Genomic DNA, 26762 nt, shown 5'->3' with positions numbered 1-26762 from the left:
GATGAGGCTGAGATACCCTGTGCGGCCAGCTGGGCCCTTCCATAGCAGTGCTTCTGGCTTGGTCTTGCACTTCATCCCCTGCTCAGAAGAAGGCTGAGGCCTCTGCTGCTTTGCGATGCCCCACGCCAGTTCCCCACCCCTGAGGGCCTGGTCCGCAGTGGCTATACGAGGTCTCATTCGCCCCAGCTGGACAGAGGGAAGTCTGCTGTAGGCCAACTGCTGCCAGACTCAAGGTGCTGCTGGCCAGACCCAGTGTTTTGCTGTGTGACATGTGCCTGGACCGTGCGCAGCTGGACGCGCCCCGTGCTTTCTGTGTCTGTCTCTCGCAGGTTGCCTCCTCTACCCTGAGAGAGTCTGTAGATTCTCTTCATTTTTCCCCTCAGGTCAGATGTTCCTTCCTCCATGACCCCCTGCTGGAATTAATTCCTCCCTTCCCTAAATGCCATGTATAATAGTCATTCTTTGTATTTAGCACACCGATTTCACAGTGTGGAATATAAAAGTGCGAATGGGTAAGAGCTCTGAAGTACTAGTTACGTAGTATTTTTCTCCGTATGCAAACTCTTTTATTGAAAACAGTAACAACGATGCCCCAGTTTGGGAGGCCTGTTTGACACAGCTGATTGCAAAGCACACAGCTTCGTGTTTCTGGTACTTGCTGTGGGATAGCACTTCTTCAGCACTTGAGGCAGCTAGAGACTGTTGGCGGTTGATTTCTTTCTCATTCTTTATTGGCTCAGGTATTTTGATCAAAGGGCTTTTGAGGCCTTTTCGTGACAATGAGCACACGTTCCATTTGCACCAAGAGCATCTGCATGCGTGCAGGCTGCTCCACGTACTGTCGTATTTAGCTGTTGCCTTTGTAAGCAAATAACTTTTCTTGAATTTTAACTTTTTCATTTCTGACTTGTTGGCCTGTGTAAAGCAGAGCCACTGAGAGGAGTGATAGTTACATTCAGCTTGGGGGAAGGACATGACGGCCCTCGCCTGACCTGGAGAAGTCTTCTCTGCGACCCAGAAGCCTTGGTGGTCCGCGGTGGAGATGTCCCTACCAATGAGGGGCAGGGCAGCCACTTCACCCTTCAGTTTTTGGACGAACAAAGTTGACTCTAGGAACAGTGCAGTTGCTTGCCTCTCATTGATGGGGCAGAATCTCTTAGGACTCTTCTTCGTAAATATTTATGTGTAAGATGTTCTGATAGCTGGACATTTGAAGATAAGTACAGCAGGGTCCCTGCTCATGGTACCTTCAGCACCCCCCAGTTTGCTGTGACTGCAAGTAGTGACTCGAAGGGGAGGATGGGGCCTGGGGCGTGGGCGGAGCCTGAAGAGGCGTGGCCGCGCCCGCTCCTGGCTCAGGCCTTCGGGATTTATCATCCGTAGTGGCGTTGACAGTGTGCTAAACACAGTCTGTGATATTTACCAAAATCATCTTAAGATTAAGTGAGAGGATGTATTCATTTTCCCTGTATAGTTAATGTGGAATAAAACCTACTGTTGAGTAAGTAAGTTCATCAAATGGGGAGATTCATAATTTGAGTGTGGTCTCCTGAAACCAGCACTTTGGGACACAGAGCAATGAGGGGTGCTGTGGCTGGGGTTAAGACAACAAGAAATTTCCCCTCGCAATCAGCGCTGGTGCTGTAGCCCTGGTGGTGCCCGCGTGCCCCTCGCTGCCTGCCCGCCTTGCCAGGGACTTTGGTCATGGGTGTGGTGTGCGCCTGTGGGCACCGCAGTCCTGTTCCTAATGCTCTTAGATTTTCCTTTTCAGAGTAAGAGGGACCATCTTCTCATGAACGTCAAATGGTACTACCGCCAGTCTGAAGTTCCAGATTCTGTGTACCAGCATTTGGTTCAGGATCGACACAATGAAAATGGTAAATATGGCCTCCCGGTTAGTTCGGACACTTCCCCAGCTCAAGGGGAAGTTCTCACTCAAAACATTCATTAATAGAGGTGACCACTGTGAAATTTCTTCCATACACTTTTTTCTAATTAAAGACATTATGGGAATGCTGTGTTTTCTGTTGCTGAGGTCTTTTATTATTTCTGCTTTAAGAAACACCAAAAATCTTGAGCAAGTACTAGCAGTGTCTTACTCATAACTTTGGTGTAGAGATAGCATTCTTCTTTGCAAATCACAGAGGTTGCCCTTTTAAAATTCCTTTTCCCCACCCAATGATGAACAAAACAATAACTTTAAATTCTGTAGCTTATAGTTTCTTTTTTCCTCTTCAGTAATCTGTTCTCACACTTCTCTGTATTCAGGGCTGTAAACTTCAGTTTCTCAAAGCAAAGCTTCCCAGAATGTTTGGGAATTAAGTTTGAGTCTTGGCTTTCAGAACAGTAGGGAGGAAGTTCAGTACATCTTTTATTTTTTCTCTCCGTCTTTCACTGTTATTTCTACCCAGTCACTTTACTGACACGAGACAAGTGTCTGGAGTGGACGGATATTTGTGCAGAGGTGCAGTAAGCTGTTGCCACTGATCTTTGAGCGGTGGTAGGCCCGGGCAAGGTGGTCCCCGTTTGTTTCTCATTAATCATACAAACCCAGCGGGTCACCGCCCGCTCCCGCGTGCCGGCGCAGAGTTCCGTGGCTGGCAGGGCCGGAGCCGCGAGTGCAGCAGGGCAGCGGGCAGCGGGCAGCGGGGTCTGGGCGGCGCAGGCGCTCCTGGGCCAGGTTTCTCAGTCACTAAAACTTCAAACTTCTTTTTTTCACCTTATTACTTTTTTTCTTCATTAAAACTTATAAAAATGTCCCCAGAAGTGGTGCTTCATTAAAAGTAGTTCTGCTGGTCACGAGAGTGAACAGTGCTCCTTCGCCGGGACTGTTTCTCCCCGAAAGCCAAGCGGGCAGGTGCAGAGCTTGCCCGGCAGCAGCCGCGCCCTTGTGCCCTGCTCGCCGTTCCGTCCTCTTCTCCGTCAGTTGGCGTCCTGAGCACTTACTGAGCTTTCCTTAGTGGGTGGTGAGCCTAAAAGAAAATGTTTGCAAAATCTTCATTTGTTTTTGGAAGCTGAATTTGAAAATGTCCTCTTCATTCATGAATTTTTTTTTAACAGACTCTGGAAGAGAACTTGTCATAACAGACCCAGTTATCAAGAACCGAGAACTCTTCATCTCTGATTACGTGGACACCTATCATGCAGCTGCCCTTAGGTGAGAGCAGAGGCTTCTGTGCTGTGAGGCCTCACACGGGGTGCAAGGGGAGAGTCTGCTCCGTCTCGATGGCTTTGATGAGCATCACTAGCCACAGGAAGTCAGTATACCACTGTTAAATTTGTGGGTTACTGGGATTTCAGAGGTTGCCCGTATCTTCACTGACCTGTGTGTAGGGAAAAAGAAACCTTTTTCTATTACAATTTTTTAAAAACCTCTCTATAGTTTTGTGTCTTTTATTTCCTTGAAAGTTAATACGCTGCTATTGCAGGATCATGTGTTACAGTGATCTGCAGTTTACTTCCAAAGGTTCACTCACTGCCACTAGAAAAGTTAAAGCTGCTGCCAAAATATATTGACAGCATGTAAACTTATAGTTGAGAGTCTAGGGAAGTTTGTGTGAATTTTCAGTGATGTATTCTTTCAATTTTCTTATTATCTGTGGGCAGTTTTTTTTTTTTTTTTTTACTGTAAAAGATTTAGGAGCAGGGGAGAATAGTTTGAAGACTTTATACTGACTTTATACTTTAACATTTGGCTACTACTACTACTATTGTTGTTTGGGTTAACTATGCCCAGAATGACCACTTGTGCCTGCTTTCACCCTCCGGTATTTTCTGTCTGTCTCAAGAAGAGAAATTTCCTGTGTGTTCGGGTATGTTTTGTATGTGACTGGAAGACTCTTGGCTTCTCAAGTGGTTGAGCAAGTTAGACAGGTAATACTTTTATTATTCTTTACCCACAGGAAGAGAAATGTTTGAAAGAACTACTTTCTTTGTTAAAGAATATGGTTTTTAAAAAGTCCTTAGGGGTTTACTATCTTTTAGATTAACCACAAGAAGATAAAGTATTCTTTATTATATCACTCTGGTGGTATTCAGTAAAACCATCTGAAGTCTCCTGTGCAAAGCTACGTTTGGTAAAGGTTATTATTTCAAGGCAAATACATAGCAACTTTGACATATAGGACAGTTGTGGACAAGTTCTTTGGGTTTGATAATCTTTCATATTGAGCCTTTTAAACCGCTCAGCTCAGTTTAACAAACTCGTCTTGACCAGAGACAGCATATGACTCAGTGAAGTAGCTGTGATCCAGTAAAACTTAGTGAATTCTAAACTGTAAACTTTATTTAATTTCCACATGTCAGAAGCTCTTTTGATTTCTTTTTGCCATTAAAAAAATTCTTAGTTCTCAGAGTATATAAAAAGAAGTGGAGACCAGATTGCTTTGTGAACTTGAGTTTGCCAACCTCCACTTTAGAGAGGCGGGGAGAAGTTGGCTTCTTACAGGACTTTAGGTAAATTCAAGAGAATTCCTGTAGTGTTTCATAAACTTTTCCCAAAACTCCCATGGGCGTTTTATGTCATTGTGATAGTGAATTTCCTACTTAACCGTAAGTGCTAAACAAAGCAAGTTAATGGGAGGCTGAGCGGGACCAGAAATTGTGAGTTAAGACAAGCACTGACCCTGGGTTACTTCTCTCGCCCTGTGGTTGCCTTCCTCTTCTTTCAGTCGTGTTCATTGTTCCTTTAGGGTAAGTGATACTACGCGATTTAGAATAGAATTAGAAACAAGTTAATATGTGAGATGTTTTAATCCTGTTGTACAGTATGGTTTGATATAACGTCTTAAAATGAATATGCTTAAGTGTTTATCAGAGGCCATTCAGATCTGTAAAATCATTTTACACTATTTCAGCAGTTTCAGAAGAACCAGTTGTCCCAGCTAGTTCTAGCTAGACCCAGGTGAACTTACTAAGTTTACAATCAGGAATTTTCTGGAAATGTTTAATTTTATACACACGCACACTCACACGCATCACTACCCCCTCACTGTCAGCTGAGGGCTGGAGTGATGAAGTGGCAATTTCTTATCTTTTTTTCATTGTTTATGTTACTAGAACTCTTATTAATTAGTTTTTTTCCCCTGTGTATTTTTTTTTTTGAATTAGCCATAGAGTGGATTTACAAGGCTGTCATTTTAAATTTGATTTTGTTGGCGTTAAGTAGAGTATCTCTTGTGTGTGACTTGACAATTGTGATTTGTTTTCCTAAAGATACCAGCTGCTGGTGGTCATTCACTCTGGTGGGATCCGTCCTAGTGGCTGCCAAGTGAATCCTGTGGCCATGCTGACATATCCTGCCTCTGGAGCGCACCTGTCCGAGGCTTACTGTTGCATGTAGTCTCTCCTGCGTTTCAGTGGCAGCCTCCTTGCTGTGCAGGCATCTCTGAGGGCAGCAGCATGGAGCGGCGGTGCCCCCAGGAGTCTCTTTTGAAACTCTTTATTACCTTTATTATCACTGGAGCAGGGTTACTGTAATCTTAAAATACTAGGTGGGAGTAGATTAAGCTTTTCAGCATCTACCCATAGAAAAGGTTTTACTTTCCACATAGATAAAAGCAGGTCTGCCAAAAACAAATTCCATTGAAAAAGATACAAATAGAATAGTCCATGGGCACATGAAAGGATCAAATGAATGTAAGGAAATGTAAGGAAAAAGACAGGAAGGACGAAAAAAGAGAGCCTGATTGTGCTTAGCATCATTCTTCTCCGACAAAGTGTTCAGTTGTCTGCATTCCTGGGGGCTCCCAGGAGCTGAGAGGTCCTTGGTGGTCCCTTCCCTGGAGCAGACCGGTAGAGGGATGTTCTGTCAGGCCTGTGCTGGGCTTGGGTTCTCCAGGAGGAGAGGACTTTGTCAGCCTTCATGAGTTTAAAGGAAACAGTCTTCTCTGTGCCGACTTGTGAGTAAGCAGAGAGCCTCCTTCTCTGCCAGGAGAGGCCACGCCCCCCGTGCCATGGGGATCGGGTAAGGCCAGTGCCCTATGCCTTCCCTCCCCCACTTCCCTTCCCCCCAGCCACTTCATATGGCAGGCAGGGTGCTGAGTTTCTGCAATTGTTTCCTTTCTTCATCACATGCTTCCCTAACCACAGGAAAGCTGTATCTTGGGTACCTTTGGGTTCCCCTTGTGCCTAAATGCTTCTGATAGGCATGGCAATAACCAGAGACCACCAGATTGAAATGTGACGCTCAGTTTGATTTCTGGCTCTGCCATGTAGTTTATGGCCATGGTCAAGTTTGTTAGAGCCATTCTTTTGAAAGACTCACCAGAGTCACATGGTTAAGTGAATAGACTGAACAGACAGAGTCTGGTTTCCATCCAACACGATGAGCTGAGGTGGTGTCTGGGCAGCGTCTCCCGCTCAGCAGCCTGGTGCTTCTGCTGAGCGGGGAGACGGACGTGAAAGGCCGTCATTTCGAGGGTTCCTCTTTCTCTGCATTGTGCCTCACGGCCTTTGTCACAGGCGTGAGGGTGTGGCCTGAGAACGGCACACCATAGTGCTTTTGTTATCTTACACACTCTGTTTCACATTAAATATGAAAGAACTGTGAACTGAAAAAGAAATGTGATGATGTCATTCTGGATTGCATCACTCATGGGGCAGCTACTTAGCCTCCATTTCTTTTCTTTCTTTGTGGTACTGGTGGCTGGTTCTGTACTCAGAGTATACAGGTATGGGGAGAAGAGTGTAGCTCACAGAACCATGTTCAGATGCTCTAGGTAGCTAAACCTACTCAGACAAAATGAGCCAGGGACATTCTATTAATGAAATAAAAACCACAGCTGGCATTTTGTTGGCTGTGTGCTGTGTTCTTTTTTTTTCTCCTTAAGGATAATGTTTGTTGATGGTCAGAGACGGTCCAGAGACTGCTTTGTGAGTGGGTTGTGAGCATGTGACCAGGGTGGCAGCGTAGCTGGCAGGGACTGGCAGCAGGAGACCTGGGCTGTGGCTCTGAGTTCTGCTGAGAATCCTCTTGCATTTTGCCGACAGTTGGCTTTTCCTTGTGTCTGAGGAGAACTTGCTCTGAGTCTTTCAAAAAGGGCAGTGGTCCCACACAGAGTCTCCACTCTCAGCCTTTACCTCTAGTCCCTCAGTGCCCCCTGCCAGCACACTAGGGAGTAGGTTACTAATTAGGGAGAGAGACACAAACACGCAGCCCATAGCAGCTAAAGCCCTGCTTTGTGCAGGACACCACTCGGGTGCCACGAAGTGTCTAGCTGTCGTCGTAGTCTCCTGCAGTCCTGGAGACTTCCTCAGTCTTTGTCTTCATGACTGTGAAACTTTTTAAAGGGCACTGCTCAGTTATTTTGCCATATGGTCCCCAGTTGGGGTAGACACAGTGTTGTCACAAGACTGAAGTGATGCGTTTTGGGCAGGAATCAGGAGCGAGGCGTCCTGTGCGCACCTGCCCAAGCTCTCGGCGCTGGCGTGCTGGCCGTGCCACCGCCTGCCACCTCTCGTGGGCAGATACTGCAGATTGTGCCTCTCCGCCACGCTTTCACAGCCACGTTTAGCACCCCCAGTGGGTCTCTTCTGCAGCTACTGTGGTGCTTGCCAAGGTGGCTTCCTAGTGCTCTCCTGTGCTCACTAACTGAAGCTCCCTCCCAGGAAAGAGCGCTCTCTGTTCCCCGATGATCTTCTTAATTGGTATTTATATCAGATAAACTCAGGCATATGTATCATTAGTTATAATTTAGTATTAGCATTATTTCCTAAGTTGCTCACCTTGTTTCAGCTTTGGGCAACAGGAGTGACTCCAGGTTAGCCGTGTGCTTTCAGCAAGCCTCCACTCTTTGGAGCACATTGACTTTCTGGCTCCAGAAGGTGCTCAGTGTCCCTGTTACATCGTCCTGCGCTAGTCTGGGCTTAAGTGTTCTCCAGCCAGCACTGGTTACTGTTTGGGCCTTGCCGCTGGCTCCTCAGCGGGCAGCGCGGAGTCTCTCAGGCCCTGTCTGTCTCTTGTCCGGGTGCTTTGACTGCCAGTCCACGGCGACACATTTACTTTATCCCTCCCCCCCTTTATTTGTAATTTCTTTGTTCAGTAGTAAATATAGTTCCTTTTATTGCTTGGAATCCCTTTATAATTACTTTATTCTGTTCAGGAATACATGTAACTGGGCCCTCTCTGGTGGCGCAGCCGGTTAAACCACAGCATACAAGGCCGGCCACAACCGCTTCAGCTTGAGTTTGCTGCCTGGCCAGGGATGACCCACAGGGTGCTCCCTGCTGCTCCCCTCAACAGTGGATTTCAGTAGATCTGCCGTTTTGCTCCCCACTCTGTCTCTAGTGAATCCTCTCACTGCTCCTGCACCTCTGGCCTGTACCCCAGTTCTGTATGCATAAATAAGTCAATCTTAAAAAAAAAAAAAGAATACATGTAACTTAGTTTCAGATTTTGTAATCTATATTCCTGTATGAAACAGTCACTAAATGTTCTCTTTGTCTTCTGTAAGACACTGTTTTCTAGAGTTGCTTGGGTTAGCTCTGCTCTTTCGTCCCTACTCAAGTGTGGTTGTTTGTTTATACTATAGTTAGACTGACCTGTTCCTCCTCGTTGGCTGGGGCCATTTACCCTGGGGCTTGGGGAGCAGGACTGCTGCCGGGTTCTTGTCCCGCTTTTTTCTTTTTAGAGAAAATTATGTATGCACACAGAACGGGGATACAGGCCAGAGGTGCTGCAGGGGTGAGAGGCAGCGGGGAGCAGAACAGGCAGATCTATTGAACTGCACTGCTGAGGGGAGCAGTGGGCTGGTCAGGAGGAGTCTACTGCACTCTGGGGGTTACTCCCTGGCTGGGGATCGAACTCAGTGCTTCAGCGGCTGCAGTAGTTCCACAGTGCTGTGCTTTTACCTGTTGTGCCACAGGGAGGGCCCTGTTCCCCGCTTCTTCCCCTCGCTGAGATTATCCTTCTCGAATTTCTTTTCACGAATGAGCCAATATATGTTTCTTTTCTTCTAATCTCTTCTTTCTTAATATGATGGGTAGCATACTGCAAAAAAATTTTTTTTAAGATTTATTTATTTGTGCCTACAGAACTGGGGTACAGGCCTGAGGCTCAGGAGCGGTGAGAGGCTTCACCAGAGACAGAGTGGGGAGCAGAACAGGCAGAGATGGATGAAGGGCACTGCTGAGGGGAGCAGCAGGCAGGTCAGGAGAGGTCTGCTGCACCCTGTGGTCACCTCTGGGGCAGGCGGGAATTGAACTCATGCAGAAGTGGCTTTAGATTCTCAATGCTGTGCTTTAACCCCCTGTGCCACCAAGGAGGGCCGCATACTGCAAATTTTACTTTTGCTTTGCTTTTCTCACTTAGCATGTGTTTGGAAATCACGCCCTATCAGTCCACAGAGCTCTTCTCTGTCTCTTCTACAGCTGCAGGTATTCCACGCTGGGGGTGCCAGTGCTCTGCTGTGGGGTGCCTTGCTCCATTCAGCTGCTTGTGCCCACGAGCTCTGAGATTGGGCCTTGGCTGTCTTTATGAAAAATGGCCCCGTAACTGTTCTCACACACCAGCGTTCCTTTATTGTTGGATGTGTCCAGGATGGCTTTGTATGGGAGTTTGTTGGCTTACAAGGGTTATGTGGATGTCCCTCCAGAAGCATTTGCATTCCCTCTGGCAGTGTAAGGTTTTCTGTTTTACCAACAGAATGTGCTGCCTGGTTTTTTAAAAGCTTGCAGTCCATTATGTGGGAAATGCTATCTTAGTGTTTCATTTTATTTTGCAAACAATGAATGAGTTTGAGTGCTTCTTCAAATGTTTCAAGGGTATCTTTGTCTCCTTTTTGTGAATTGTGTAGTTGAGTCTTTTCTGTTGGGCTTTTGGCATTTTGGCTCTAACTCTGAAAGGTTTTTAGATGCTTATTGTGTATGTTACAAATATTTTCCTGCAACTATTGTCAGTTGAATTAATGCTAAAGCTCACTAATATCAAGTTAAATCAGTCTCTTTTATCCTGTGGCTCTGAATCCCACTTAGAAAGCCTTTTACTGACGAGGACTTGCTGGGCGACCTTGGCATCATTGTTGAAGGGCCCGTCCTTCCAGGTGGCAGCTGAGATCTGCCCTTGTCTCACCTTGTTTTCCAGAGGGTGGTCTGGACTTGCGTTTGCGTTTGCTGTGATCTAATTATGCCCACATCACTCTTAATTATGTATGTTTCAGTGTCTGCTTTCCTGCCCTTTCAGTGGTTTTCATGTGAATCTTAGTATTAACGTGCTTTGCTCTGCCAAAGGGCTGCCAGTCGCTGTCGGCACCGAACGCAGCCACGTGGTGTTCGCAGAGTCTACTGTGCTGGGTGACGCTGGTGCCCTGTCCAAGGGCAGGGGCAGTTCTCATTTGTTTCCGTTCACTTTTGAGTCTTTTGGGAGTGCTCAAAGATTTTCTTCATACAGTTTTTCCCTTTCTTACTACATTTATTCCTAAGCATTTAATCTTATAGATAGATATTGAACTCTGTGCCTTAATAATAAAGAATACATGTCCTTCTTCTGTACCTTGGTATATTCTCAAAAATCAGCTTTCAAAAATTTATCCTCAGATAGTAACAAAAATAGCTGATTGAAATGCAGTAAGACCACAGTTTACAAACAAAAACAAAGACAAAAAAAGCCTTTTCTTCTGGAAATTTAAAATTTACCTATTAAGTCCCTGTTCAGAGGGAATATACAAATGGAAATTAGTTTCTTAAAATGGCAGGCCTCAGTTCTGTATATGAGGACATATGGTGTGTATTTGAAACAAAACTAGTAGGAAATTGAGTTGCACCAAGCATATCAATATAAATGAAACAATATAATCAAATTAAATATTAAATTCAAACAGTGACTCAGAGCCCACCAGTAGGCCCCAGGTACATGGGCCTATCTAGAGCATTGCCAGAGTAGGGAGGACAGGAACTCGGGAGGAAGTGCTCATGCACACACAAGGCCACACGGAAGCCTGCCAGGGCCCAGAGCGTCCGCTGCGAAGCCGGGGAGACAGGCTAGACACTGAAAGGGAATTTCAGAAGAAGGCTTGTACTTGTCACTAGTGGGATCACTTACAATAGACGATAAGCATGATGCTGCTGGCTGTTTAAAAATTTTTGTTTCCCTCTCATTACGGGGTACAAATGAGAACAGCTGTCCATGCTCCCTGTATCCCTGGGTGAATCTCTCTGAAGTTGCACGTGCCAGGGGGCACAGGCCTGGTTCTCCCCACGCCACTTCCATTGTCTTGCCAGGGAACATTGGTGTCGTGGCATTTTCATCAGTTGTGTGTGGGGGCAGTGCTGTGCAGGTGAGGCAGGCACCAGGTGCAGGACAGCCCCGCCAACAGAGCGTATGCAGCCCAAACTGTCAATAGTGCTGAAATTACTAAAAACCCCATTTTAAACATGACTGATTTCTAGTGGCTGTGTTTGGAATGGTAAGTTGGTAGGGTTTCTATACCTTTAATTAATACCCAATTAAACCTTTAATTTTAAAGTAACAAAGACTCCTTTAATATTTAACCATGATGGAAATAACATTTTCTTTTTTAAAGATTTACTTATTTATGCATGTAAGAACTGGGGTGCAGGCCATGGGTGCGTGGTGGGGGTGAGGGGGCTCACCAGAGACAGAATGGGGAGCAGAAGAGATGGATCTACCAAAACCCACTGCTGAGGGGAGCAGCGGGGAGACAGGAGAGGTCTGCGTGCCCTGTGGGTCACTCCCTGGCTGGGGACTGAATTCAGGACAGATTGATAGCGCTGTTTTAACCCCTGCACCACCAGAAGGCCCCCGGAAAAAACTCATTTTATATACTACTGACTAACATACGAGATTTTCATTGGAGCTTTATTTTTATGAGATAGGCATAATAGGTATTCTTCTCCCTATCTAACTGATAAGGAGTTTATCTTTTTCTTGGCTTCAGATACTAAATCACCACCAAGATGAGTAGTTGGCTGTGGAATCAGTGCTTCGTTCACCTGTAAAAGTCATCTTATCTGCTTCTTAGGTCTAGAAGCTCATTTTACCTACAGTTAAATAATCAGGGGATAGGCTGATAGGGACCTGCAAAGTTCATACCTCATCCTTAATTTCCTTTAATTGCATCTCTACCTCTAAGTGAGTACTTCCAGTGGAACATTTTGCCATGATGGAAATGATATTTAAATCTGTGCTGTTCCATATGGTAGCCACATGTGGCTATTTAAATTTGCATTAATTAGGATTAAGTAAAAAATAAAAATTCTATTCTTTGCAGTTTGTATGAGACCCATTTTAAGTGCTCAGTGTCTGTGCATTATCTTCTGAGCAGTACTTCCCAAAGGGATTTTAACAGCACCAGCTACATTTAAACTAAGTCTGGAGGTGGTGACTGAGCCCTCCTTAGCTTCTATTACTGAGGCTTCCGTCACAGCTACTCGAATCCTGGTGGAAAAGGGCATGGCTTTTCCATCTTTGCTAGGAAGAATGCCCAGCCCCATGTCGACAGCCCAGCTGTGTTGTTTCCCTGACACCACGGCCACGAGTTGGCCTGTGTGGTTAGGCTGGAGTGTCCAGTATGCAGTTTTTGACCCTCCAGCTCCAGAGAGCCTTAAAGTTCCATTAGTTTTCCTGGGTAAAAAAAGTTTCACTCTGTGATCACGCATGGAATTGGAGTTACTAAATCACCCTGCCTCCTTGGAAACCCTGGAAAAATGGGGATGAGGATGGTATAATGGTTCTGACATAGGTATTTTAAGCACAAGGCAGCACTGCTTAAGGAGACCTGTAGTATGTTTGCAGCATTCTCAACTACACTGAGGTGTGACTTCTGGTAGATGAGCTGGAAAGCTTCCTGCACCTTAAACAGTACTGGGAACCGTGGGAAAGGTTTTCTTCACTGTTTCCTGGGAACTTGGGAAGTGTGTGTATCTTTTTCTAGGTCTGTATTTGCAGGTCATTCTATTTCTTGCACATAAAAAGAGAAGAAAAATACCTCTCACAATGTAGCTGAAGAAAAACCCCATTATTTCTAGTAGTGTAGCATCTTTTTAATCATAGGTCTCGCTTCATTTCATTTTTGTGGTGTAATAAGTTTTGCTTTGTGACTGAAATGCTCAGATCAAAGCAGTTATGTTACTGTTATAGGTGAAGGTGTCCTGAAACAAAACCCACAGTTTTGGACATTGTCTCCTTTGCTCAAGTCCCCACTTTCTGAGTAGGAGGGAGGCTCTGTGGCTGGGCCTGCGGGTTCTTAGAGGCAGTTGGAGTTCCCCTGCCATGCCTCTCCAGGGGTGTTGGGGTTTGCACAGCAATTGAGAGTATTACTAATATATTCTTCTGTGTTTGTTTATTTTCAGAGGGAAGTGTAACATCTCCCATTTTTCTGACATATTTGCTGCTAGAGAATTTAAAGCTCGAGTGGATTCGTTTTTCTACATTTTAGGCTATAATCCCGAGACAAGGTAAGTGAGTCATGTGGGCCCACTCAGTGAGCACTTTCAGCTATTCTGATCTGGGCATTTACTAATGAGATTTTTTTTTTTTTAAGATTTATTTATTTGTGCATACAGAACTGGGGTACAGGCCAGAGGTGCAGGAGCGGTGAGAGGCTTCACCAGAGACAGAGTGGGGAGCAGAACAGCCAGATCATCGAGGATCTGCTGAGGGGAGCTGTGGGCGGATCAGGGGAGGTCTGCAGGCCATGTGCATCTCTTCTGGGCAGGTGGGGATCGAATTCATGAGGAAGTGGCTTTAGCTTCTTAGTGCTGTGCTTTAACCTGCTGGGCCACCAGGGAGGGTCCCTACTAATGAGACTTTAAACCCACATACTAAACCTCTTTGAAGACATCATCGTTGCTATAGATAGGTATATATAGGTGTGTTTACATTATTTTGGTAGATGCAGCAACTTAATGCTTCTTTTTTTGTGAAGGAAAAGTTGCATTTAAAGAAGGCAAGATAAAGATATACCTTTAGTTACTTTGTGTTTGGAATTTATGAATTGGTGGTTTATTACCTGAATGTACAGCCTGTCAGGCATCTTACAGATTAAAGAGACTAGGATGTTGGTGGAAGCTTTTGGTCAGTCATTTGTTTCATTCATTCAGTAATGTGCTCCTAGTAAGCCCACTACTATGAGGTGGACGTGTCCAGTTCTCAACTGTCTGCTCAGGTCTTTACCAGAACTACTGCCGAAGTGAAAAGCAAGCTGGAGTCAAGATAGTTCATTTAACAGAAAGATTTTTTTGTTTGTTTCTAACAGGCCTTAGTTTAACTTGCCACAGGGAAAAAGTTCTCTTTGAGTTCTGCTGACTCATGTTTATCCTGTATCAGTTAATCATATTTTATCATTCTGAATGATAAAATAGCTTTTATTAATGATGAAAAAAGGAATGATAGATGGTGATCTAGTAATCTGTGCGCTGGTCTCCTGGCAAATGATCTACCACTAACAGAATTCAGAAAGAAAAGCTGTTTGCCGCATGAAAGTTACTGCTTTATACATGTAATTGCGAGATGACCGTGTGAGTGAAACTATTCTGCAAGGTGCTGAGAAACTGGTGTGACATTAGAATGTCGTTTAGATGGCCAGCCTAGGGTTGGTGGATGACAGCATTTTCTTCGTGGAGGTTACACGAACCTAAAGCTCTGTTGGGGCGAGTATATCGGTGTCTCTGAAACACTCGTAACAGCTGTCGGGATGGTAGCATCACGTCACGAGGCTGGCTTGCTTGCTTCTCAGAGTACTTTTTTTCTCTTTAGAAAACAATGAAATTAAGCTTTTATTTTCTTTTCCCAAGGTATGCTCTCTTCCACTAGAAAGAAGCTGGTCATTAGCAATAATTCAAAAGCGTCTTGTTTTTGGAAATGTTTTTCTTCTGAACTTATTGACTGCCTTCTCATGTCTTCCTGCTCCCCAGAACATTTAAACTTGAATGTGTGTCTAGGTGCTTCGGAGTCTGTTATTTCCAAGACACCTTATTTGTGTAATTGTTTGATAAAGGGCTGTCACATTGCTCAAAGCAGCAGTCCTGCTGAGCTGACCACCTGGCTTTGTGTTTTAAATGTTCTACTACCCAGGTCATAAAAAGGCCAAATTTACCTTTTCCTGGTTTTGTCTGGATACCTGCCTTTGCTGAGGGCGCCTGTAGGTGTGCAGCCCTGCAAGTACGGTGCGGCCGAGCGCAGGTGCTGCTGGCGCCTCGCGGGTGCAGCCACTCCCACTGCACTGGCCGCGTGGGTTATTTGGCGAAGGAGTCACTTGTCTCCCCTGGAAAAGCTGCACTCGCAGGTGCCCTGCGCCGCCAGTGCCGGCTCAGCTTTCTTCTCTCCGCTGACCCCGCTCATTCCCATGCTTGTGTTCTCCGTCCAGCCACCTCGGTGGGTGGCGAGTGTCGGCGAGGCACTGGACGAAGAGTTTGTGGCAGGCTCGCTTTGCCCACCGTTAGACGTGGAGACCCTGGGGCATCGCAGCACTTTCCTGCTGACCTTGCCCCAGGTTTCCCAGCGCCTAGTTGCACCTCTGAGCCTCGGGCCTGTGTGCGGCGTGCTCAGGGCTGCGAGGTGATGGAGAGAGAAGGCCTCGTCTGTGCGTGTGTGTCCAGCAGGCGCTGCCTCTACCTTCGCTTCGCGGTGGGCAGCAGGCTGGGTGCTGCGCGGACTTCCTGCTCCGGGGCACTGACCCGGCGCCTTCAGCCAGCTGTCTGCCGAGGCCTCCTGGGGAAGGCCGGCTGCTCCCACCTTGGTGGGCGTGGGTCTGCCCCCCCCCCCCAGACCCGTGTGCTGGCTGCCTGCCCCGCCCTGCTATCTTGTAAGCGCTTTATTCCAAGTGAGCATGGGAAACTGAAGGTCTAAGATAGACTTAGATCTCAGCCAAGATTCGGATGGTATCAGCAGTTGATTTATGTAATTGTCATAATTTAGCGAGCATACTAACCAGCACTGAAAGTTTGCTCACACGAAGTGCGAACATTCTTTTTAAACCTCAGCCTCCTTTTGATTCTCCCTCACCCTAACCTGGTCACTTCATATTTCTGTGTGCTGTGTCCTGTCGGCAGCCCGGTTGTCCAGAACCATTTGGTGCCGAGGCTGTCACTTTATGGAGCACATTCGTGAGAGTGGGAAGTGGGCTCTTCTGTGGTCTTTCCCCGCTCTCACTTTGCCTTTAGCATTTGGAGATGATGGATTCTGGTAAATGTCGCAGAGTTGACTTTGACATTTTTAATTATAATGTGTATCTTACTCACTTTGTTGCCCACAGCTCCAGTCATTACCACCAGTAAAGTATTTATAGTAGTACAGATTCATCATTTCTTCTGCTTTGAAATCTAAAAGCTCATAGTTAAAGCAAAAGTTACGCTAACTTTGGTGGAAACTCAGTTGGTAGGCAGATCTGACATGGCTCTGTTTACAGCCTTCCTTTAGCTCCCTGTGTGTGAATGTGCAGTTTTCTGCAGAAGTGCTAACACGGTGGAATGGACTACAGTATTGCTCAGACATCATTGGGACATACACCCTGCTGGCACATGCTTCAAGACTGACCTCCATCCAAGAGGCTCTGAATTCTGAGACACCTTTGGCCCAAGGATTTTAGATAAGGAATTGTGAGTCGCCATCCTTGCTATACCACTTTTGCAGAACAAAACCTAATGGGGCAAAGAGATTTGGGGACAGGTGTTTCAGATAGGGGACCTGCCACCAGGGGCTGGCAGATGAGAGACTGGGCCTGAATGTCAGCCTCAACTTTGACCCCATAGGTAACTGGACTTGGATTTTGCAGTTTGTTGTGCCACTTCAGCACTCAGGGCATGTTCACTTCTGCTGTATGAACAGAGTCATCCAAAACCTTCTGCAGCTGGCACCCTCGCTTTGTCATTATGTGCTCTTGTTGCTTGCAGAATCTGACCCAGAATCTTGTCAGAAAGTCAGTGAAGGCAGAGGTCTTGCTACACAAGGGCAGGCGTTCGCACAGGACAGAGAGCAGTGTCCTGGGGCAGCCGCGGTGGCTGGGTCTGCCCTTGGGGAGGAGGAGCAGGTCCCTTGACTGTCGCTCTGGTGCCGTTAATGTGACGGCTCAGTTCTTCCCTCCAGGGCGGCAGCCTGGGCGCTCTGCCCTCCTGGGACGGAACCCGGGCAGTCTGGGTGCTGCTGTTGTGCTGTCACCGGCTTTGTGCCCACGAGTCAAGCTTCTGGGCCCAGGTTCTCCTTCCAGAGAGTTGGGGGTGACAGAGCCACCCTTAGGGAGCTTGTGTTGAACAGGTTTTGTTGCATTGAAGACGACATGGAAACAGTAAAACAAAGCAGAACACAAAGATGAGCCCTGTACCATGTTAAACTGGAAAGCAAGCCCTGGAGTCCCCAGATGTCACTTCTGCCTTATGCTTGTGCCGGCACCTGGAGGGCAGAGTCTGCGGATGGTACAGCAGAGTGCAGAGTTACTGTCACACAGGAGCTGGGACACTGATTGCGAGGCTGTCACTGCCCATGATGGTGCCCACCCAGCCGCTGTAGTGAACGTAAGTGGCGTTAAAGTTAGCAGCACGTTCCTACAGTCAGAATATTTCACTGAAAGAGCTGAGAACCAAAAGTGGAGGAAAAATAAAAGGAGAGAGAAATAAATTTCTATTTTTTGAAAACAAGTAATACCATGTACATTTTACTGAGTTTTATAACATTCGTTCCCAAGCTTCCCATCCCTCCTCTCGTCAGCAGATCCATCTGGTGGGCGGCCTTTTTTAGTACGTTTGACCCTTTCTCGGTATGTATGTGCCTGAAAAAATTCTCCGTCCTTTTCTGGCTCAAACCAGTGAGTTAGCCGGGAAGGAAATAAGGGCGAATCGAGTTTCTTGTTGAATAGCAGGTTTGACGGTGCCCAGTTGGGAGTTGATGCCTTTATCTTAAAATCGTGAAGCATGAATTTTCCCAGAGAGCAGCCCCTTCGACCCTCCTTGCTAAATATTGAGGTATTTAGTCCTTAAAGTGTGCTTAGGAACAGTGAAGACGAGGCTGTGTGTGGGCCCCTGAGGCCTGCGCCCTCCTGCTGGTGGAGAGGGGTGGAGAGAGCGGAGGTGGGAGCTTTAGGGTCACGCTGTTGTGTTGAGCGCTCCACAGCGACCACAAACTGAGCGACTTGCAAGGACTCAGCCTTCTCTCCTGCCTGGCAGATTCCAGTTTCCATTCTGTTCTGAAATGCTGAACCCTAAGAACAGCTGCAAAGACAGCAGTTGGCCTTGTTTTAACCGAACCTCCCGCGTGGTGCCCGCACCTGGGGATGCCTTTCCACGCTGGCGCTGCGCCAGATCGGGGAGCCCACGGTGACGTGCCACTGCCTTGGAATTCTTAGACCTGACTCAAGTCCTGCCAGTTTTCCTGATAACGATATTTATGGCAAAGGACCCAGATGGGCATTTCATCAGATTTCCTTCAGTCTGACCATTCCTCGGTCTTTCCTTCCCCGTGGCCTTGGTGCCTTTGAAGATCACGGGTGGCTGGTTGTAGGCTGCGGCCGGGCACCGCGCTCCTGCAGTCCTGTGGTTGGAGCCGGCCGGGCAGGGAAGGCTCGGGGTTGCGTGGCCTCTCCGCCCCAGGCCGCAGTCTCTGAGTCCTGTCGCCAGCAGTCTTCTCGCGGCCTGGCAGGATCTGGCGCCTGCCAGCCAGGCTTGTGATGACCAAAGGTCCCTCCCCCCCCCCTTTTTTTTTTTTTGCATGCTCATTAGCAGAGGTTCTTTTGAGACTAGGTAGATAATATCTTCATCAGACTTCTTACTGGATCGATGGATTAATGGCTACCTCCTTTGTTCAGTGGCTTATCATCGTTCCCATCGTTCATTTTGAGGTGTGATGTTTTCCTGGAGTTTGGAGAACTGTATTTACAAGCTGAGACCTGGTGTTGGTTGTGTCACTGTCTCAAGTGCGGGAGTAAACAGCTGGCGTGTGCGTGAGTGTGCACACTGCGCCAGCAGAATGAACTAGGGTGCACTCGGACCCTGTGTTTCACATTTCTGTATGTATCCAGGGGTTTGTGCCCAAATCTGCAGCACTAACCAAGGACTAGAGGGCTCTGGCCCGTTTCTTTTTTTTCTTTGTCCTTATTTATAATTCTGTAACAATGGGAAGCTGTTTTATGTTATCCTCATTATCTTCCGCTTTACTGCCAGTCACTAGCGACTCACTCGCAAGGCATCTTGACCCTCAAGCTGTGTTTCTGGTAGAGGCAGCATTGATACTTCGTTGAGTGGCGTCACGTGACATCATCTGTTCAAAGTGGGTGCTGCCTTGGGACGAGCACTTACCCAGTTATTTTGTTCTTTTTTTATTTTAAAGATTTATTTTAGTCACTGGTGTGTATAAAAACTGGGTGCAGGCCAGAGTTGTGAATGGTGAGAGGATTCCCCAGTGACAGAGTGGGGAGCAGAACAGGCGGATCTACTGACATACACTGCTGAGGGGAGCAGCAGGGAGACAGAGTCTGCTGCAGCCTGTGGGTCACTCCCTGGCTGGGGATTGAAGTCACTCCCTGCCCATTGATAGTGCTGAGGCTTAACCCCTGTGCCGCCAAGGAGGCACCAGATTCATTTCATTCTTAGCAGAGCTCAGGAGGGCAGGCTTTTTCTTTACTTCCAAATGAGCAGACGGATACTTTAGCTGACCGCCTACCACACACAGCAGTAAACAAGAGCCCTGGAGGTTTTTTTGACTCCAAAGGTTATGCTTTTAATTTCCATCATCTCATCACAGTGTTTCATATCCGAGTTAATTTTCTTCTGGCTGTGGTGGAAAATAACCTTTACTACTACTTCTTTTTTTTTTTTATTAAAGATTTATTTATGGGGTACAGGCCAGACGTGCAGGGGCAGTGAGAGCATTCACCAGAGACAGTGGGGAGCAGAACAGGCCGACTGATGAAGAACACTGCTGAGGGGAGCAGCGGGCTGGTCAGGAGAGGTCTGTCATGCCATGTGGTCACCTCCAGGGTAGGCGGGGATCAAATTTATGTGGAAGTGGCTTAAGCTTCTCAGTGCTGTGGGTCAACCTGCTGCGCCTCCAGGGAGGGCCCCCCACCTTTACTGCTTCTAATGAAGAAAAGAGCTGTGCTCACTAGAGTATAACGTTACGGACATAGGGGTTAAGCAGACTGAAATAGCACATAATTGTGTAATCCACATTGTATTTTGTGCTTGAATATATGGCTGTGTCGTGTAGGTGTATGTGTATGGGGCTAAATTATTGTTTATCTGTAAAGAGGACAGTGTGTCCTCTCATGACTGTATCTCCTGTCCTGAGCAGGGTACCATGTCACTAAATGTTTTACAAAACTATTTGTGATGATCACCTTGTATACTGTCATACAGATATATATAACATATTCTCATATTGTTGAACATTTATGTTTTTTACAGTATTTGGGTAGTCTAGCACTGTGACATACGTGTTTGTGCTTAAGGTGGGACTTCGGCAGTCTAGATTTCCTTTACTTCAGGCAGTTGGGACTTGAGACACTTGAAATTTGCTTGTTTTTTCGAGGTTACCATTTTGCTTTAGATAAAGCACTTGAGAGAATTCAACAGCCAGTCATGGGGTGGCAGGACGCTTAGTCAGTTAACTGCAGAATGAGACATCCTTGTTTGACAGAATCCTGCCAAAACCTACAAGGACCATACTTAAAAGCAGAGTGTGGCGGTGTCCTCTATGAAATCCGACTCACGGCAAGGATGTCCATGTCTGCTGAGAGTCGAAAAGGAATGATCTGTGAACTGGGGATGGAGCGGCAGACTTACTGAAGTGTGATGTGGCCTGCCGGTCGTCACAGGGTCCTGGTGTCCCAGTGCAGGCAGGCCTGGGCTTGTCAGTGGGGATGGGGCTCATGCTGAGGCGGGAATTCGTGGTAAAGGTAGCACTTGATTTAACTGTCCAACCACCAGATTTCAGGCCCCGGCATGTTCTCTGCTGAGCACGTGGGCAGATCTCCTATTTTGAGTCAGGCTGAATTTGGAGCTTAGTGTGAAGTGGCTTCACTAAACCTCTCTGGGGATGGAACTGTAAACCTGCACAGGGTCGAACTCGGGCCTTTATGGTGACAGCACTGAGACTCAACTCTAGGCGGAAGGGAGCCCCACCTTCTTTGATCTGCTGTGTTTCCTGCAATAAACTTCCCCTCGTTTTTCAGAGTATGATGAAGTCATTAAATTCCTACGTGTTGATTTCTCCAAATGAGCATTTTCATGTGGAAGAATTCGGTAGTTGTTTTTTTTCTTTAAGATGCACTTTTGAAGGAAACCCTTCAGTGTGTCAGATTCATATTATTTGACTGGTAGATTCTGACCTGGTTGGCCTCCTCCTGTGTAGAGAATTTGTTTCTGGTCCCCCCCGGGGTGTGCTGTGTTCTCCCTCAGCAGGCTGCCCTGCAGACACTGCTGCCTGTGGGGGCCCAGGGTGCCGCCTGGTGTGTCTGGTATCTCTGGGGGCAAGGTGGTGGCGGCCCTGCTTAGCCTCGCTCTCTGGTTCCGTTTACATGTGGACCAGGTGCCTTGAAAACAGCCGCAGCCTATCCACTTTAGGACCCTGAAGGACAGCGAGCACTCTCTTTAGACAGGCAGACACTTTTAACCCTCCTGCACATTTGTGGGAAACAATTGACACTGCCCTTTCCTGCCCAGACTTGTCCATTATAACTTTGGAGAGTTTTATGGTATTCCTCCCCTTCATGACTAATAAAGTAAGAATATGTGGAGTCATCTTGAGTCGGTGAGAGGGAACAGAGTACAGACACATCCGGACTCTTCCTCAGCTTCTCACGTGCTTCTCCGCTGTCGGAGGGGGCTGAGGATGACGTGTGTGCTTGTGGGACCGGAGCGGAAACCTGTCCTGGGAACGTGTGTGTGATGCCTGCACGGTGACCATTGTGGCTGGGCGCTGGGCCTCGCCGATTTGGCTCTGGCGTGTTCTCTGACCAACCCTGCCCTGGGCCCCAAGGCAGTGCCACTGGGAGTTGCAGGGTTCAGTCGAGCCTGCAGGTGGCACTTTCCTGCATGGGCAGGGCTCCCTTTGTCCGCTGGGCTGGGTCTTCTGCTCTTGCCCTGGCTTGAAGCCCGTTCTTCAAGCTGGACTGGCCGACTGGTTACTTCTACTTTAGGGAATGTTTTTATTTATTATTTCAGAGATTGTAGAACTTCTTGTCTAAGGGAGATTAAGCTCCCTGCATAAGATACATATTCTGTAATAATTCCGGATTCGGTAGCACTCTGCCCCCTGTAGCATTTACCTTGGTTTTGCAGCTCTGACAACACCCACCTTTGCCCAGCTTTACCAGGACTGTTTTTCCCCAAATGTTGGTGGTTTTGAAATGAAACTTAAGGGTTTGCTCCCCTTGAGTAGCCGCAACTGAGTTTTTTAACATGCTGCAGTATTGATAAGTAGTTATCTGTGTCACTCATTCTCTGTCTTTTGATTCTATTCCTTCTTGCAAATCCTGCTATCTAAAACCATATGTATCTATGTCTCAGTTATATCTGCATCCACATTCCAAAAGACAAAACTCGCTGTGTTTTGACAGCAGGACATTTATCTGCAGCCTCCTGACGGCTCGGCCCAGAGGTTCCCTAGTGTTGGCTGTCTGGGATCCCCTTTGAAGGCCCCACTTCCCTGCACACTAGCTTGGTATGCAGGGAGAAGCCGAGTCTGCTGGCTGGGCTTTATTTACGGAAACAGCAGGGCTGAGATTGATTGCGCTGAGAGACAGTGTATGGATGAGGGAGGGTCACAGCACATGCTCAGTCCTGTCAGGGTGAGGGGAAGTTTCTGCGTCCTGCGTGAAGGCTTAGGTCATAGCACAAGCTCAGTGAAAGCTCTGTGAGGTCTCTCAGACTGCATGTGCCTCCATTTTGAGTTGTGAGAGTAGAAAAGGGCAGCTTTAGCGGTAGGCAGAGGTTCGGGGATACAGCTAGCTCAGCAGAGCCTGTTAGTCATGGATGGTCCGTGCGGCCCCCGCAGGTAGGCTGTCTTCCTCCGGCTCCCGGAGCAGTGCTGGCCTTTGCTGCTCCCTCTCACTTCTGAAGATGTTTATGAACCATTTCATCATTCATAGTGCATGTTCCCGAGAGCCTCTAACTCAGCCCCGGCTCGCCATGGAGGTGGTGTTGCGAAGCGTGAAATCAGAGCTGAGATTGGGGTCGACCCGGAGATGCATTAAGCAGATGGACAACGTGGCCGGTCCGTTGCTGTCCCTGCCCTGTCCCCCTTTCCCTCACCTCTGCCTCCAGGTGCACTTGCGACCCGCGTCTTGCTGGGTGGTGCTGCCAGGCTGGCTGCCTACAGGAGCCGATCTGCAGAGCAGACCTGGTCTGCTCGCTGCTGGCTGGCAGTGAATGCCCGGGCCCCAGAGCATCTCTGTTTGGATGTTTTCGGGAGGGTGGTAGGTGGGCAGCTATTGGTTGCTTTGAAGGTGGGTGGAACTTGTTTTGGTTGAGAGCCTGTTTGCCTGAGCAAGCTCTAATTCCTGTCATTTGTGGTGTGTGTCACGAGTGCGAACCTCCTGACACATGCAATGCAGGTGTGGATTATGGCTGCAGCGTTACCACCTTAGGTCGTGTTGGTTTAGAAGTGGGAGGTTTTGCCACCTTAGTTTCAGTGGCTGCTTCAATATGAAGGGTTTCTGTTTTCTCTCTGAGTTGATGGAAAATTCTTCCTTGGTTATTAAACAAAATATACCCAGTATCTTAGAAGTTAAGGTTCTAGGTTTTTTGTGTTTTTTTTTTTTTTTTAATCAGAAGATGGCGTTATGTGACTTGTGTGACCCGTGAGGGAGAAGTGGGAGAAGCCCAGAGGTAGCAGGAGGGGCAAGCTGGGTTCCGTGCCCTCTGCTGGACAGGGCAGCGCCCTTTCTTTCCTGCTGGGGAAGCAACAGTTCTAACGTGCGCTGTTTGCAGACAGGCCTCACGCCTGCCCTCACACGGTCAGCTCCAAAGGATGACCCTAGGACAGAGACTTGGGCCAAATTCATCCTTACAGAAGTGGCTGTCGGAGTGAAACTGCCCTTCTAAGCCTTTCCCTGTTTTTCTTCTGATAAAGTGCAGATAACATGTGAAGTGACAGATAGCTTTGTGCACTAGTGAGGGTGAACACAGAAGAGTGTGCACCCCGGAAGTCTCCTAGGAACAGGAGGCCTGGGGGGCCCTGGGGGGTGCCCAGGGAGCCTTCTGGGTGAGGGCTCCTGAGCAGCCCAGCGGACCAGGCGTGCCCAGCTCTTCAGAGCCCCTGTCTGTGCCAGAGGTATGGGAGCTTCAGGGCGTTCTCAGCATGAAGGCATGGCGCAGGCCCCTGACTTCGCGGTCGGCTGGGGACTGAGAGCAAGGGCGCGAGCTGACAGCGGTGGCTTTGGATTCCGCCGTTCGTTGCAGTTATAAAGCCGAGGTCTGCGTCCCTGCGAGGGCTGTTCTCACCATTATCCTCTTCGCCCATGCATTGCGTTTGGGTGTTTGGGGCAGACACCCCCATTTTGCCCATCTGTGTAATGTGTCTGGAACGTGCCTGACTTGACCCCACGTGCCATTTGCTCTTTTCTGCTCTGCTCTTGGCTGCTACGTCTCAGACTGCCCTCTCTGGCCTGGGGCACTGGGCCCGTCCATCCTCTTTGGCCATGCCCATGCGGGATTCTTGAAGGCCCCAAGGTGCCTACGCAAGGCAGGAAGCGTCGTGCACACAGGCAGGAACCTTGACACGAGCGGGCCTGGTACGGCCTTTTTGGCTTCCTCTGAAAGTTTTTTTTACATTTAGTGAATAAAACTTACACCAGGATCTTTGCTGCTGGCGGCACCATCTCCTGCTTGTCTGGCCTGTTTGGGCCCCCGGCAGCCGCTGTGGGATGGCGGGCCTGTTTCTCCAGCCTGTGTCCTCACCTGCCCCAGAGCCCCTCCTTGTGTGGCGTATCTTCGTTCCGTTTCCCTGCCGTCCGGAAATACTCAGGGTTTCTGTGCTGGCCGCGTGCATCTGGGTGGAAGATGGCTGGGGCCCGCTGGTGGCTGCATGCCTGGCTGCATGTGGGTGTTGGAACAAGGACGCTGGGCTCCCCTGCCACCGTGGGCTCTCAGGAGGTGGGTGAGCGTGCACAGGGTGTGCTACCCACGATGGGCCACTCAAGTCCGCGGAAGCATCACCTGCGTTGAGCCTCTCTACCCTGCTTGAATGCCAAGTGTGAAGTGCCTCTGGCAGCCAGAGAGTGCAGCCTGGTCTGCGAAAGCCCCGCTCGGTGCTGCCTACAGGGGGCCTTAGCGCCCATGCCTGCTGCCCGCGGGCCTGCTCCGGGGTTCGACCTCCCCGAACTTCGGCCCTCTGAGTTCAAGTTCCCTTTTCCACTTCCGTTTTTGTCATTTCCAACAAGAGCTGTCTTTCTATCACAGAGGCATTTGGTCTGCAGCTGTAAAACGAGTGTCTGGCAATGAGAGAAAATGGACAGTATGGCCTTAAGAAGATTTGGAATGTGGGCATTTATCCATCTCTGCAGTTGATCATCACCTGTAGTGAACAGTTTCTGATAGGGGAGATATTGGTGCTTGAACATTAATTACCCTGAGAGCAAATCTGAAAGAAAGCTAGTCTGGTTCCATGTGAGCGCAGCTGAGATTATCAGACACCTTGGTCAGACTTCTGAGCTGTGCATTTGTGGCCTCGGCCTGCCTGCCTGCCTGCCCTGCGCGCGCTCTGGGCCGGGCCGGGCCGGGCCGGCGGCGCAGCCCCAGCAGAGTGCCTGGCCAGTGGCGCTGCACGAGTGCTGCGCGGGCGGAGGGTGCCAGGTGGTTGTCGGCTCGCGTGTGACCAGTGGCTCCGGTGGGGCCTTCCGTCTCATGGGTGGTCGCAGGGGTGAGCTGTTCCTCACAGCGATTCTGAAGCCTGGGTGAAAGAAAACCTCATCAGTGTACTCGGCAGTGGGCTTGTCTCGCGCCTGTGTCTGGGTCATCTTGTTTACGTGATGCAGTGTTAGGAATGGCGCCAAGATTAGGGCCTCCCTGGGTGGTGCCAGGGCTGAAGACTCAGCACCCTGAAGCTGTCCACAGCCACTGCTGCCTGAGTTCCATCCCTGGCCAGGGGTGACCCCCAGGGCGCAGCAGACCTCTCCCGTCTCCCCGCTGCTCCCCTCAGCGGTGGGTTTCAGTGCTCTGCCTGCTCTGCTCCCCACTCTGTCTGAGGAGCCCTCTCGCCCCACCGCACGCACCACAAGCCTGTTGCCCCAGCTCTTGTGTGCACAAGTAATAAATCTTTTAAAAAAAGATTTATGATTAATGACCAACATATTTCAGCCACTTAATGATCTTTGTATGTTCTTTGGGTACTTGTTTTCTCGACACTTTGAATTTTTAATTTTTAAGAGACGCTTTCATACCCTGTAATGCTTAGCGTGTTTAACATCAAACACGGGTCTTAAATACAGGTAGACTGTGTGTGTGTTAATGTTTGTGTTGCCACCCCTTCCCCCTTGTCCACACCGTGGTGAAGAGGAGTAAGGCACTGGCACTGCTTTTCAGAACATTTCCCAGTGGGAACAGAGGCCTTTAGATGTGCATTGGAGACATGCGTGCTTGATCCAAAGTCCTTTTTTGGGGAGTGCTCCACTTCTGCTTATTATATAGATTGATTTTAACATGCAGAAAACCCAACAGCATATTTTGGATTAGAATATTGGTTTCCAAATACTGCTGCTTTTTAAATTATTTTAATTGCAGTGGAATTTTAAGCATACGTCTGTTTTCTTTTTAAATAATATTTATGCATACAAGAATTGGGGTACAGGCCAGAGGTGCAGAGGTGAGAGGGCTCCCCA

At 48.1% G+C, this 26762-nt stretch overlaps 1 protein-coding gene across 1 annotated transcript in view; it reads left to right on the top strand.

Moving 5' to 3' along the window:
* RERE (arginine-glutamic acid dipeptide (RE) repeats) overlaps positions 1 to 26762 on the top strand; it is a 193365-nt gene that overhangs the window by 63352 nt on the left and 103251 nt on the right. The window contains exons 4-6 of the mRNA XM_004679306.2: positions 1772 to 1877; positions 3061 to 3157; positions 13309 to 13413. Of these exons, the coding sequence (XP_004679363.1) occupies positions 1772 to 1877; positions 3061 to 3157; positions 13309 to 13413 (308 nt within the window). The remainder of the gene's footprint in view (positions 1 to 1771; positions 1878 to 3060; positions 3158 to 13308; positions 13414 to 26762) is intronic.

Source organism: Condylura cristata, unplaced genomic scaffold (genome assembly GCF_000260355.1).
Source record: "Condylura cristata isolate star-nosed mole 26May11 unplaced genomic scaffold, ConCri1.0 scaffold00008, whole genome shotgun sequence".
NCBI classification, from domain to species: Eukaryota; Metazoa; Chordata; class Mammalia; order Eulipotyphla; family Talpidae; genus Condylura; species Condylura cristata.
The sequence above is the reverse complement of the archived record's forward strand: the minus strand, read 5'-3'. Positions and strand labels throughout refer to the sequence as shown.